Consider the following 13,960-nt stretch of genomic DNA (forward strand, 5'->3'; position numbering starts at 1 on the left):
ACAATATTCCACTATAGGTGTTCTGAAATATCCATTACCACATAACCTGCCCTCCTACTTTGACTAGTTCCTTTTTATTTCCTGCTCAACCCTCTTCTGGTTGAATGTTTAAGCAACCTGTTTCTTCTCCCCTAAGGTCACAGTGCTTAACTCATAGTTTCCAGCCATTCTCACTACAGCAGATTTAAATCATTAAATCTCCTAAAATTGAAGTAATTGAAGACCAGAATGAGCAGGCAAATTTATACTAGCATTATGAACATCCTGCTTGTAGCCATAAAATTCTCATCACCATATTCACAGTATTGGCAATATTGCATTCTGATATCCTACAAGCTGGATTTCTAACTGAATGTGGTACATTCCAGAGCATTTCATTAATGCAAACATTTTATTTTTTCACTCCCACAAAGCTTATCATTTAACCAATAAAGAGAAGTGTGAAAGTAAAAAGAGATGGTAAAGCATCACTTAGGCAAAAAGACAGAAGTTAATGTCAATCCCCAGCAATTCAAAGAATGAATGAAAAACACTCAATTTCACATCAGATTTTGAATTACTTGCTTATCAGGCATTCTAGGGCAGGCAGCTACTCCCTTTCCCCAGCAATTCACATGGAAGTATTTGAATGAGTAATATTAACATATACCCTGCATGTTTCCCCCTTTGAAATATTCCCCCCCTTTTTTTTCCCCATAGTACACAGCTAAGAGCATAGAATACCACTTCCAACACAGTTCTGACTGGCTGACAGGCAAATAGAATCAGATGCTATCAGCAAACACCTGACAACTCTAATCACGCCTCGACAATTTCTAAAGCTTTGATATTTCAAGCTACTCTCATAATGAATGATACACAAAACTTATTTTCACCTTTTTGCCAAAACTGTTCAGTCTTCACAGTAGAGTACATACAGTTTTTGCATCAGATGATGCTGTACTGCAGAATCTCACTAGAAGGGGATTTGCCACTTTCATGGAAACAAGACCTACATGCAGTAACTCAGAACTGAGGGAAAACAACCATCCCTGCTGCCATGGAATGAACAGTAAACCTGGGCTTGACCAATACACAACACCATGAAAAGGACAGTGAGATGCAGTGGCTAGTTTTGGAAGCCTACAAAAGCAATCACATCTCAACAAACATCATCTACCCCTCACAACAGTTAAGGAAAGTGAGTTCTATAGACCCATACGGAGGCTTTTCTGTAACACTTTCAATTACATAACCAAGAAAGTAGAGGAAGAAAGCCTGTAAAAAAATCCTGCTGAGATCAGCAAGGTCAGAGCTAGCATGTTTCTGAACTTTGTGAAGAAGATTATTCAGTTCCAGTTTGCCTATCAAAATTTCACTGATCTGTAATATTTTCTCTTTAAACATTTGCCCTTTTGCTAAGTTTGTGAGCAAAATCATTTCTTCTCCGTGCCTTCTCCCCCCTCACTGCAAGAATGACATTGAGGCCCTGGAACGTGTTCAAAGGAGGGCAACAAAGCTGGTGAGGGGTCTGGAACACAGGCCGTATGAGGAGAGGCTGAAGGAGCTGGGAATGTTCAGCCTGGAGAAGAGGAGGCTCAGGGGAGACCTTATTGCTCTCTATAACTTCCTGAAGGGAGGTTGTAGTGAGCTGGGGGTCGGCCTCTTCTCTCGTGTCATTAGTGATAGGACCAGGGGGAATGGTTTCAAGCTACGGCAGGGGAGATTCAGGCTGGACATGAGGAAGTATTACTTTTCAGAAAGGGTGGTCAGGCACTGGAATGGATGCCCAGGGAGGTGGTGGAGTCACCGAGCCTGGGGGTGTTCAAGGAAAGGCTGGATGTTGTGTTGAGGGACATGGTTTAGTGGGAGCTATTGGGAACAGGTGAATGGTTGGACTGGATGAGCTTTTAGGTCTTTTCCAACCTTAGTGATTCTATGATTCTATGATTATTATAAATAATATATTTAACATCTTGATTTGTCATTAAGAATAATTAAACTTCATTTACAAATGAGTTAAAATATGGAAGTGTAATACTTGTACTTAATTTTTGTGGCATTTCATTAAAAGGATTATTAAATATTTAACAATATGTTTTAAGTATTCTTCCCTCTTTTCAATGAAATACAAGTGAAGATTACATAAAGCGTAAAGAGAAGCAATTTTTGAAGTAAAACATTGGCACTTGATTTAAAAATAGCTTCCCCAAAACTCAGTGGGTGATGAAACACTCATCACAGCAAGAACTATACAGCAAGAACATTTTCTTTTATAATAATCAAATAACAAGGAATCTAAAAGAACTCTTCAGCAGAAAAAGAGTAAGCCTTATTTGTCTGGCACAAGGTTCTCAGTGTTTTCCTGACTGCCTCATTCCCTCAGAGGTATTGTAGCAATAAAAGCACTGTCATGTCAAGCAGGTAATGTTCAACCTTCTCTACCAGACAAAAGCCTTTCAACACCCCATATATATCACTCCTAAAATTTCTCAGGCAGTTTAAACAGGATCAGCACACAAGTTGAATACTCTGGCACTGCAGAAAGAAAACTATCTCGCCTTAGGCATCTTCAAGAAACAAACTTCTTTTTTAAAACACCTTGTGGAAATCAGTGCTGTACACATCCTTATTAATTTAGTAAATCTGATAAAAACGTTGAAAAAAATGTACCAACAGCTGAAATGGACAAACTTTGCAGCACAACAATGTAATTCAGAATGCCATGGTAATCTCCGGATCTTACCAAAGCTTGTGAATTCAAAAGACACTTTTTGAAGAGGTTCTGGACTAACACCACTAACTCAGCCATAGCAGATATTCACTGAAAAAATCACGTAGCACCAACTAAGAGAGTGGGGAGGAAACACTAAGTTTCGGCACGTCCTAAAAGATGGTTTGGATGAAGAGCAGAAGCAAGGACAGGTAGCCTGGGGGGAAATACAGAGAAATTGTCCAAGCAGCCAGAAAAGTGAAAGCTCTGTAGAAATAAATCTGGACAGGGATGTGGAAGGCGACACGAAATGCTTATCAGTAAATGTCAGTGCGATGAACGGAAGAGCAGGGAGAAGGTGAGCCCTCTTCAGAAGGGAGATCTGACTGGTCAGGACATGGAGAAGACTGAGGAACTCAGCAAATCTTCTTGCCTTGGTTTTCACTAGCAAATGCTCTAGCCACACTGTAGTATGCTAAAGCAGGGACTGGGGAAAAAAATGACAAACTATCCACTGTAGAAGATCAGGTTTAAGACCACCTAAGGAACTGGAAAATGCACAAGTCCATGGAATCTGATGAGACGAATTCACGGATCCCAAGGGTACAGCAGATGTCTTTGCCTATGTTATTACCTCAAAGAGTGACAAAACTTTAATACATGAAGTTAACAAGGTAATATTGCTGCTTGGAAGCAGTGCTTCTAATAATAGGAAAGTCGGAGAGTTTCAACTAGATAACTTTCCACAGTAATCTATTCTGCTATACCAGCACATCTCAGGCCCAAAGGTGCTTATAAATCTTTCATTTGTCTTGGAGGTATGCAGTCTCCTCTTTACTGACTGTCTCTTGAACATAACCTTTGCCACTCCATTAGCTCGCATCTTTAAAACTAATTTTCACGTGCAGATGTCTTGAGAATAATCTCTGGAGTATCTACAATCTACACAACAAATATAGCTAAGTACATCCAACCGGCAAATTTTTTTTTTTAAAGAGTTCTCTACAATCCATACAAAATATTTCAGTTATTTTCTAGAAGATGTCTCCAGCTGCCTTTTTTTTTTCTTTTTAATTAAAAAGTGAAAGAGGCAAATTATTGAGATGAAGTTCGGTCAATGTTTAACCACATAACAACAACCGCAAACAGCTGATATATCAGAAATTAATACAAGTAGATAATGCAAACTGATAGCTTTGGTGATACATTGTTTTCACATTTAATATTTTACCAAGGCACATAGCTGTGTAGACCAGTTCTTTAGGAAAACTTGGAAAAACAGACAATGAAAATCAATATGCAAGTTACAGGCTTTAGTGAAGGATTATCACCTTGGGCTAAAGAAGTTAACAGACTAAGAGACCAGCAGACAAGACTGCCTGTGAATACGCTGCTCATACACTTGTATTACTACACCACATAAAGGTCAAAGACTGCAGGAAGAAAACCTCATTAGAAAGAAAGCACAAAGCAACTGATTTCTCCTTGAGCTTAATAATCTGTGGGGACAGATATCTATGCCTGTAGATCTGTGTCCTGGCTCAGGACAAGTAGGTGGTGAATTGCTTCATCTAGCTTACAAGACTACATCTGCAGAGCCTATGTTTCCTGTTACGGCTCTGTATAATCAATGAATATTAAGATGTTATAATTACAAAATGAAGTAGAGAGTTGGACGAAGCAGATTATGATAACAAAAAGAGAACAGATAGGAAGCTTACCCATATCCTGGGCTCACTTACAAAACACCAGCAGAGCAGATCTCCAGAAGAGAACCTTCCCCCCTGGTAGCCAGCTCTCAAATAGGTCTAGGAGGCAGCACAGCTGAATTGCCTTCACCTGTGCTCCTCTGGCTGACTCACAGCTCGCCTCAGATGATCAATCAGAGGTTCAGGCCGTGACTCAGCAGTTCCCATACACAACCAGTACTATATTCAGAGAGGCTTTGCCCGTTAAGATATTAAGATACCTTTCAAAATGAATGCTGGGAACCGTGGGAGGAATAATCTGGGTATGAAGGCAGATACCAATACATTTACTAATTCAACCATCATATCCAGTTTCATCTAATCTGAAGGGTAGATACATCTATTTTTCATGTAATATTCATCTAATATTTAATCTAAAACAAAGGCCCATCTTCAAGTATTCATAAAATTAAGATATCATTTTTTCCACTGCTTTCAACAGCGTGTGTAAAGCCCCAGAAATGCTGAACTATCAATGCTGACATACTCCCAAATGTTCACATGCAGTTGAAATTAACGTACCTGCCTTTGTCTGAAAATATTTCTTTCAACTTCTTATATGTAACATTTTATTAAACCAAAATGATTAGCTGTAGTCTGAGATTATTTGATATGAACAGCAAACCTCTACAAATAAGGTTTTGATAATTAACTGCAGCTGCAGATCTAGATAGTTTAAACTTTTCCTTTCACTGTGTACTACTCTGCTTGTTTAAAAAGACACAGATGGATGTATTTAAATGTAACTAGATGCTATGGAAGAACATTCTCTATATCATTCATGACACAGTACTGGCTTTCTAAAAAGCTTGAAATTATCTTTTTACATTACACAAGACTGTTTTTCCTCACCCTTTTAAACATTTAATGATTAAGAAACTTTAGCAAATCCTGAGCTCAGTCATGTTACTGAAGTTCAGTGGGGCTCTATTCTTTCTACCATGCTAAGCTTCCCACAACGAAGAGCAGCAAACTGACCAACTCCAAGTCAAAAATTCAATCTGACTCCAACTCCTGAGCAGACAATAATCTCACAATTCAACTATGAGTAAGCTTCATGCCCCCTACCTACATATTGTCTTCCCCAAATAAAGCCATAACAGTGCATTAACATTTGGCCACACCGAGACATACATAAATAGAGGACCTGGAATTGTTTGCTACAAAAAATAAAATACAATACAATAAAAGAAATCTGCATTCTGATTCTGAATAACTTTTTCATATGTTTGCTCCTTATATTTAATTAATCCAATGTAGGAAAAAGAACAAAAAAAGAAAATAAAAGGAAAACAAAGAAGCCTAAAAGAAAAAAGTTACACCACATAACGTGCAGCTTTGAAGACCTCTTGTTTCATATAAGCAGTGATGAATGCATAGCAGCAGGACATTATCACAATCATTAGATTGGTTCGGTACTAGTATGGTTGGTATTTGCTTAAATGCAGATGATCATCAGCTTGTGTTTTTTAAATATGTACACCCTTCAGCTTAACGGCCCATTAAAAAAATCAAATATTAAACAGTCTAATCAAATTATGCATGCATAATTACTTCTAAAATCCACTGCTTATATGTTGTTACATAACTAATTATAGCATACTTATGGTTTACAGTCAGTCATGAACACTACTGAAAAAGTCTATAGGATTAACTTTTAAAGTATTTACCTGTGTGTAAGCCTTCGGTGGCTAATGCAAACAGCAGTTTGTTGATCCTGTGCAACACAGACCTTATGACGACTACATTTCATCTTTAAACAGGGGTCTTTAGCCGGATCTAAAGCTAAAAACAATTTTAGAAAATTGTTAACGATTACCTAGAAGCAGGCACTTAAATAAAGAAAAGAAACACACCGCACACAAAACCCTCCAAGTATGGGGGGAGGGTTGGCCAGTTGTTTTTACAGCTCACCGAAATGAAAGGCTCTGATTTCCATCAGCATAAAAGGCAGGATATTCAATAATAAGGTCAAAGAAAGTTAGTTGTATGAAGTTCCTTACCAAGGAAAATGGATCGTCACAAATCACGTGTATTCATGTATATTTTCACATGTTACCACCGTCACTTATTTATAAAAACACTGAGTGCCCCATCCAACTCTCTCCTGGTCAGCATTTGTAACAAAGGCAATTGCAAGTAAAACACTCTTGCATTTATCATCCTCAGTAGCTCCTGATGGTTTATTAATTGCCACACACGTGCACACACATCACTTTCAATGAGCAGACAATAATTCTCATACACCAACCACAGTGCTTATAAAATCCGCAATGTTCCCATTGTACAGATGGGGAATGAGCAGCGAGCCCGAAGCCACACTGGGCATCAGTTAAAAATGGCATTAGAAGGCTGGTTCCCTCTTCCCATTTGTCTCCTTCTACAAAGATTTCTTCATTTTTGATGTTCAGTGTGCTTGATGAAACTCATCTCAAAATGACATTAGTGCCCACTGTTTCAGATAGAGAACAATCACACCAGGACGGACACGAGATCTTAGCCATTTTTCTTGGCCTCCAACCGGCTGTTCCCAGTGAATAATCCTGGTTTCTTAAATTAGTACCTTTCAAACTAGTAACAAAACAGATAAATATCACTGTCAGCAAATGATAATGTCATTGACTGTTATTCAATTGTGACAGGACATGAGCATCCCAGAAATCCAGGCAACAAAAGCAAAAATCATCACCAAAAGCAATTATCAATTATTGCAACATTGCAACCTATTCCAGATGATTCAGAAAACCAGTTTCAAATCCAGATAGTTCATGCATTGATCTTAATTTCATCTTCTAAGTTTCAAGTAAAGAGTTGTAAATCAGCACAGTGAAACTTTAAAATCTAATCTGTATCAAGTAAGCAGCACACCAACTAGAATGTTACACCTGAATTCTATTTTGTGTTTGCAGAACACGATTTTACTACTATCTTTTACAAGATTGCTAACTATGAGAGTAAATCTGATAAATGCATTCTGTGGGCAAATTTGTGTCTTTATATGCGCATAGGCTTGGGCATCTTTGCATTTAATTCTTTTTTCCTGATGGCTAGGAACCTCCATTTTTTGTTGTGCTCCTCTTGGCATACGCATCCACTAACAGCTCACTGTAATTAGAATTTTGTTGATAAATAAAAACATAGGTTTCCAAGTATCTTTCATGCTTTCACACCAGTAACAGTTGCAGGGAAAGGGCTACTTTTTTGTTGGTAAATCAACCAATGTTGTTAAATAAATATAGGAAACAGAAATACATTGTGGCTACTTTTTTGAAAGCACTTCTATTACATGAAGTTGTCTAGATTGTCTGGTAACACACATCCTAAAAACAAATTCATTTCTGGAACACCACCAACAATTGGCAAATTCAAATTAAAGTAGTTCACCCTCAGGTCCTTTGAAACAAGCGCCCTCCTACCATCTATGGAAATACATATGTACGCATACAGATATCAGATTGTATCAGACATATAATCAGAGAATGAATTAATACTTTATTTTGAAGAATACATAAATGAAATGTTTAAATCTTCTTTCCTTAACTTTCTCCTTTTGTATATTTTTATACATCGTTCCATTTTCAACAGAAATATATTTCTGAATACATAGATTGCTCAGAAATTAATGCTGCTCAAAGTAACGTTTGGTCTCTGTAAACTTTTAGCAAATGCCGATGAATGTCAACGTGTTCCTTTTTTTTCCCCATGTGGAAGAATTCGATGACACAGCTTTGCTTTATACACGCTTCCACATCAAACAACATTTTGTCAGACTGCCCCTGTGCTGCCATCCGTCTCACAGCAACAAAATGAACGGAACATTGGTGAGGAGATTCAGCCTCTACGGCCATAACATCGACATCCAGCTCTGGTGTCGTGGGCCAACATAAAATCACAGGCATTGCTTTCAGCCCTCATATTTTTCTAATGTTTCTTCATGACTTTTTACCTTTAGAATTCCATCACACACCTCAACTAGACGTATCAATAATACAGTGAAAGCCTTTCACTCCCTCCCTCTTCTTCCCTCCTCCCCCCCCCCATTCCAGTTTAAAGCTTTTCATGCTCCGGAGGAACTAGACTCTCCTTACACCTTAGAGAGATATCTGACTGACTCCTGTTTCCATGCAAAGTATTATTGATACCATGTAAGTCTATAACTCAAACAAGCTAATTCAAGAAAGATACAGAATAGAGTCTAATTCTTCACTGTATCTTCTGGTAAACATTGATCAAAAATGCTGGCATTACTCCCACTTTGAGCGTGCAGTCTTTCATTGGCAACAAATCACACTGCTATCATTTTCTGCTAAAACAGACACCTACAACACAGTACTACGTTCATACTGGAAACCGGCCCACAAGACATCATTTATGCCTATAATATACCAGCTGACTTCCAAGGAAGTCAGATTCAACCAATTTCTAAAGACACAGGTCTGACTGACCTTAGCTTTGTTGATTTGATAATACCCAACTCCATTTAGCTCCTAATAAACAGAAAAAAAGAAAAAGTGCTTGCCATGTGTTATTTAGGCCAGGCTGATGGGGCTGTGAGCACCCTGGTCCCTGTCTATAGCAGGAGGGTTGGAATTAGATGATCTTAAAGCGCCCTTCCAACCCAAACCATTCTGTGATGTTACACACATATTTAATACGCATTTCCCTAACGTAACACTGAATGTAGCCTTACTTAAATTTCAGTAAGTAGAAAAATTAAAATAGGGGTTACAAAAAGAATTATTAAATAAAAAAAATGATTTGTATCATCTAATCTTTCTCTAAGAACTCGCATTATTAATTAAAAATAATTTGCACATTTGGAATGGAATTAGGCTCGCTTGGTGACTTTTTACAGACGGATATGGATTTGTTATCCTCACATCCTGAGGAAGCAATTAATACTCATAAAAATTGATTCAATTATTACTAATGGATCTATTTATTTTTCAGATTTGGAACAGCAATGCAGGAAAGCTCATAATCTCTTCTTTAAGTCAATTTACAGCTAGCACTGCCAGAAACTGACATTAGCCAGATCATTTTTACTGGGAATACAAAAGAAAATTGAGTGAAAGCAAGACAACACAGTAATCCTCTTGACAGAAGCTCTGTGGTAGAAATCACAGTAAAGGACCATTATTTTGCAATCAGACAGATGGAGCTTTCATACCCAACAAAAACAAATAGGGAAGAAAGGTTAAATGGCAGAGTTTTCACATTTGAATTCTACTTTCGCCCTCTAAAGTTCTAGATTCATTTCTGATGGGTAGGAAAAAAAACCTGCACTTTTTGATCAACTACATCTGCCAAAACCTAAGACACATTTTGAGCATCCACTGATTGGTTTAATTCCTCCATTTTAAGAGGTAGGGGAGAAAACTGTAAATCAACTAGAATACCAATAATTAGTCACATGTCTAAGCTACAACCCTACGCAAAAAAACAACTGAGCTATTCATATTACTTACGAACACCTGAACTTATGTTCATATTACTTGCTTTGATAAACTACCTAATTCTTGAAGAAACCTAATCAGTGCTTTTACTTCTGGTAAAAGAGGTGGTCTGTGGGGGCAGGACAAGGTGAAACAGACATAAATCAGAGCATAGGAAGATCTGCACCAATACATGAAATAACTTCTTCGTGGTGAGGGTGATGGAGCACTGGAACAGGCTGCCCAGAGAGGTTGTGGATTCTCCTTCTCTGCAGATGTGTTCAAGACCCATCTGGACGCCCACCTGTGCAGCCACTCTCCAAGAGAGATCCCAGTCTTGATATGCAATATACCTGAGAGTAATCATGTTTCCATATGAAGAGGAACCACTGGACATAAACAGTCTCAGATTCATAAATAAACTTAAGAAAATAATAAGAAACAGTCTTCCTCAGTAACTTGATAGGAATGGTCTGAAAAGAAGAACCTAGAATTTTTGTTTCCTCTTCCTGGGATTGCACTTCGCATCATACACTAGGTAACATGAAAAGCAGCATGGGCAGCTATAGCTGAACCTTCAATGCAAAGAATCTTCCTGTGTATTTTTTTCATCTGATCCAATGAATGTGCAACCTCAGTAAGAAGCATAGAGAGAAGGTGTTTCTGTTGGTGGTTAAGTAATTAAGAGCTTGGATTAGACCCTCTGGAGGTTACAAATACTTTACAAGTTTCAGCTCATGAACAAATGATTCAATAAGTAGGTGTCTGCATGTATGAAGGTTGCATCCACTCAAGAAGCATCTTCTCATAAGAGTGCTCAGGAAAAGTCCAGCCTGATTAAGCAGGCTCAACTGTGTAAAACCTTTCATCAGGAATATGCTCAGGTGCACTACTGTTTCTGGCATTCTACACCACTAAGCTCAGTTTAGCATTGAGAACTGGGACGCTCTGAAGCATCTCTTTCTGAAGAAAGGCTTTAAAGACCAATCTTCCTCAGAAGAGCCATACCGGACTAGAAGTTATGCAGGTTTGCCAAATAAAATGATCCAGTTCCATATATCCTTTTCTCCATATACTGCCAGTTCAAAAGTTCTGCTCTCTCCCTCTAGCAAGTCACTGCAGCCTTCTATCACATTTTCACTTCCATATAAGCATTTTGGGGGTCTGAATGGTTACCTGAATGCCTGATCTAGCTGTGCTAAAAAGAAATTTAAATAACATACTTTTAAAATTTGTTTTATGATTATTCAGTATTTGGTGGCACTATGGACTCTGCATCAGGACATAAAGCAGGTCGGCAGGAAAACAGGACTAAGTTGGCACTGCTATCGAAGGCAAGATCTCGTCACAAGTTAGGTACTAAAAATCTATCATGTAGCCTTTCTCAGAACAGCTGTAAGAATTCAGACTCCATTCAATCATAGAACGGTTTGGGTCAGAAGGGACCTTTAAGATCACCTAGTTCTAACTTCCCTGCTACAGGCAGGGACACCTGAAATTAGGAACTCTTCACCAGACTAAAATGATGGCTCATAGAAAGGAGCACTGTCTTTTTAGGAGAACCTTATGAATTTCAATAAAGCAGAGGACTGAGAAACTGTTAAAAATATTTTGTGCTCATCTATTATTAAGACAAAAGTAGATATGTGATACAATTTAATTGAGAGTATGACAATTTGTCTTGAAAGTTGTGGATGTATACTTCTAGCTTTAAAACATCAGTAACTTTGCTACGTGTGCTGATGTTTCAGTTTTTATAGCAAAATAAGTTAGATCAACATAATTGTTGTCACAGTATTCAACTAATGGATCTCCATTAAAATTCATTATGATTTCCCAGGGCTTGCAAATGAGCTAAATCAAACAATTTTATTGAACATGATTCTAAATGATTTCAATTCACTGTACAGAAATGTATTCACGAATTACACAGATGTGTGTGCATGCATTTGCATATCCTTGGTTACCCAAATTGCTACAAAACTAGGTAGATGAAATAGCTAAAAGGTAAAGACACAACTAAAAATACCTGGCTGAAATCGCTTCAAAACCTTTTTCTGTTGTACTATTGTATACACAATACTTCTGTAAATAGGTAAACAATATAAACTAATACAATAAAAGCCAAAAATTATTCAGCGAAATGGTCTGTAAGAAATGTTACAGTTGTTGCAAATAAAACCATCTTCAGGGTGTTCATCCTCCACGGAAATGTCATTTCAAGTTTCCTCCATTACATGAAAATTCTCCACTGCTCCCACCAAATACTTCTATTGAGCAAAGGAACACATCCTCTGCACTTAAAAAAAAAATATATATATATACATACACACACAAACCAGTGTCTATGAGTATGCAACTTTACTCAACAACCACAGCCTCTAAGCTACTTATATCTGCAGTCTAAAAATGAAATGTCCTACAGTACGTTCTATTTTTATCTGATGTAAGGGCAGAATATGAAGAAAATACGGTTTATTTATTTTGATAAAACATACGTAAAGCTACTAAAAATACTCAGCTTCAAATAGTCCAAAGAACTGCTAACTGCTTGTTTCTAAAATAATTGTAAGGACAAAATGCACCTTTTAGCAGCAACCCAATTAATAAAATACTTTCATTGTTTTCAAAGATAATACCTGTTCCATATTATTTTCTAAAGTAGTGTTACATTTTTATACTCATGCAAATACTTACATAAATATGAGATTCAGAATTGAAACAATTAAACACATCTACATGCATACGTATATAATCACAAGAGTTCAATGGAAACAAGTACTCTTTGGATAAGTGTCAAATAATGTTTTAAGTAAAGGTATTGATGGATTGAAATACAGCTAATAACATTCTTCCCATCTTTTATGGTAACTTAGACTTTGCAGCAACACAAGTTGAGTATCAGTGCACATTTTCAGAGCAAGAGGTCCTGGAATACTTGGATATTTCCAATAACCAGTTATTAATACCCATAAAATTACACATTTGTCTACGTGAGCAATTCTGACATCTTAGATTAACGTAAGAACGCCTTTCAACATATACCAAACTATAAAGGAACAAATCCCAGCGCTGTTAAGGCAGCCATTTCATTATCATATGCAGAACTGTATTGATTCCTTTAACTGCCTCCTTTTCAACATCATAACACACTAACACTGAAATCCGGGATCAGATTAAGGATGTGTTTTGCAAAAAACTCTGTACACCAGCAGTCTAGGAGAATATTAAAAAAGCTTAGGATGGCTTTTCCAAATGTGATGCCTCTTGTGTTATCATGCTGGTGCACGACACCAGAGGCAGATGATGATGTTACGGCAGTAGAGGCTGAACCTTCCCACCAACATTCCGACCCATTTTGTTGCTGTGTGACAGGTTGCAGCAGAAGGGCATTCTGACAGAGGCATTATTTTCAGAGCACCTCGGAGTGTATGCATGAAAAGTGCTATTTCCTAAAAAAATATATTGCTAGCAAATTAATGAATGTTGGCTGAATATCATTTGCAAAGGGTCCCAGTATACTGTTGCTTTGGGTAAGAACACAGACACAGAACACAGTAAGTGATTAATGAGAAGACACTTGTATGATGAGTGGTGACTCTGACAAGGAGGCACATGAGTACCAAGAACTTACACCAAAGCCTGAAAGACAAGGGTGAGGTTGAGAGATAACAGATCAAAAGACTTTTAAAATTAACAAGTAACAATTTGAAAACACAGATACAAAGCTGAATATTCCACCGCTGCCCCTATTACATATGGGCAGCAGGGGTTTATGCAGCTTGAAAGTATTCATACTTCTGCAGGCTGGCTTTTTCAATTACTAAATTTGACTTGTAATTTCATTGTGTAAAACTGCTAAAACTTAATGCAGCCAAAAAAAAAAAAAAAAAATCTGTAGAAGCATCAGTAGTTCCTATAATCCATTTTTTTCCCCCACAGAAAATAGAAAGCAGAGCTGGAGTTCAGAGCTTCAATTTCAAGATCTGCTTATTCAATGCTTTCACAGACTTATAGGCAAGCTTCAGAAAAGCCTGATACTGACTCAATACAATGAAAAGAAGCAAAAGCCAACAGAGAAGGTT

General features: G+C 37.5%; 1 protein-coding gene across 1 annotated transcript in view; it reads right to left on the reverse strand.

Annotated features, from left to right (window-relative positions):
* Positions 1–13,960, reverse strand: part of SPOCK3 (SPARC (osteonectin), cwcv and kazal like domains proteoglycan 3) — a 160,744-nt gene that overhangs the window by 83,118 nt on the left and 63,666 nt on the right. The window contains exon 3 of the mRNA XM_042871495.1: positions 6,111–6,225. Coding sequence (XP_042727429.1) covers positions 6,111–6,225 — 115 coding nt within the window. The remainder of the gene's footprint in view (positions 1–6,110; positions 6,226–13,960) is intronic.

This window comes from Lagopus leucura, unplaced genomic scaffold, assembly GCF_019238085.1.
Source record: "Lagopus leucura isolate 7727_CA_CO unplaced genomic scaffold, USGS_WTPT01 Super-Scaffold_100004, whole genome shotgun sequence".
In the NCBI taxonomy this organism is placed as follows: Eukaryota; Metazoa; Chordata; class Aves; order Galliformes; family Phasianidae; genus Lagopus; species Lagopus leucura.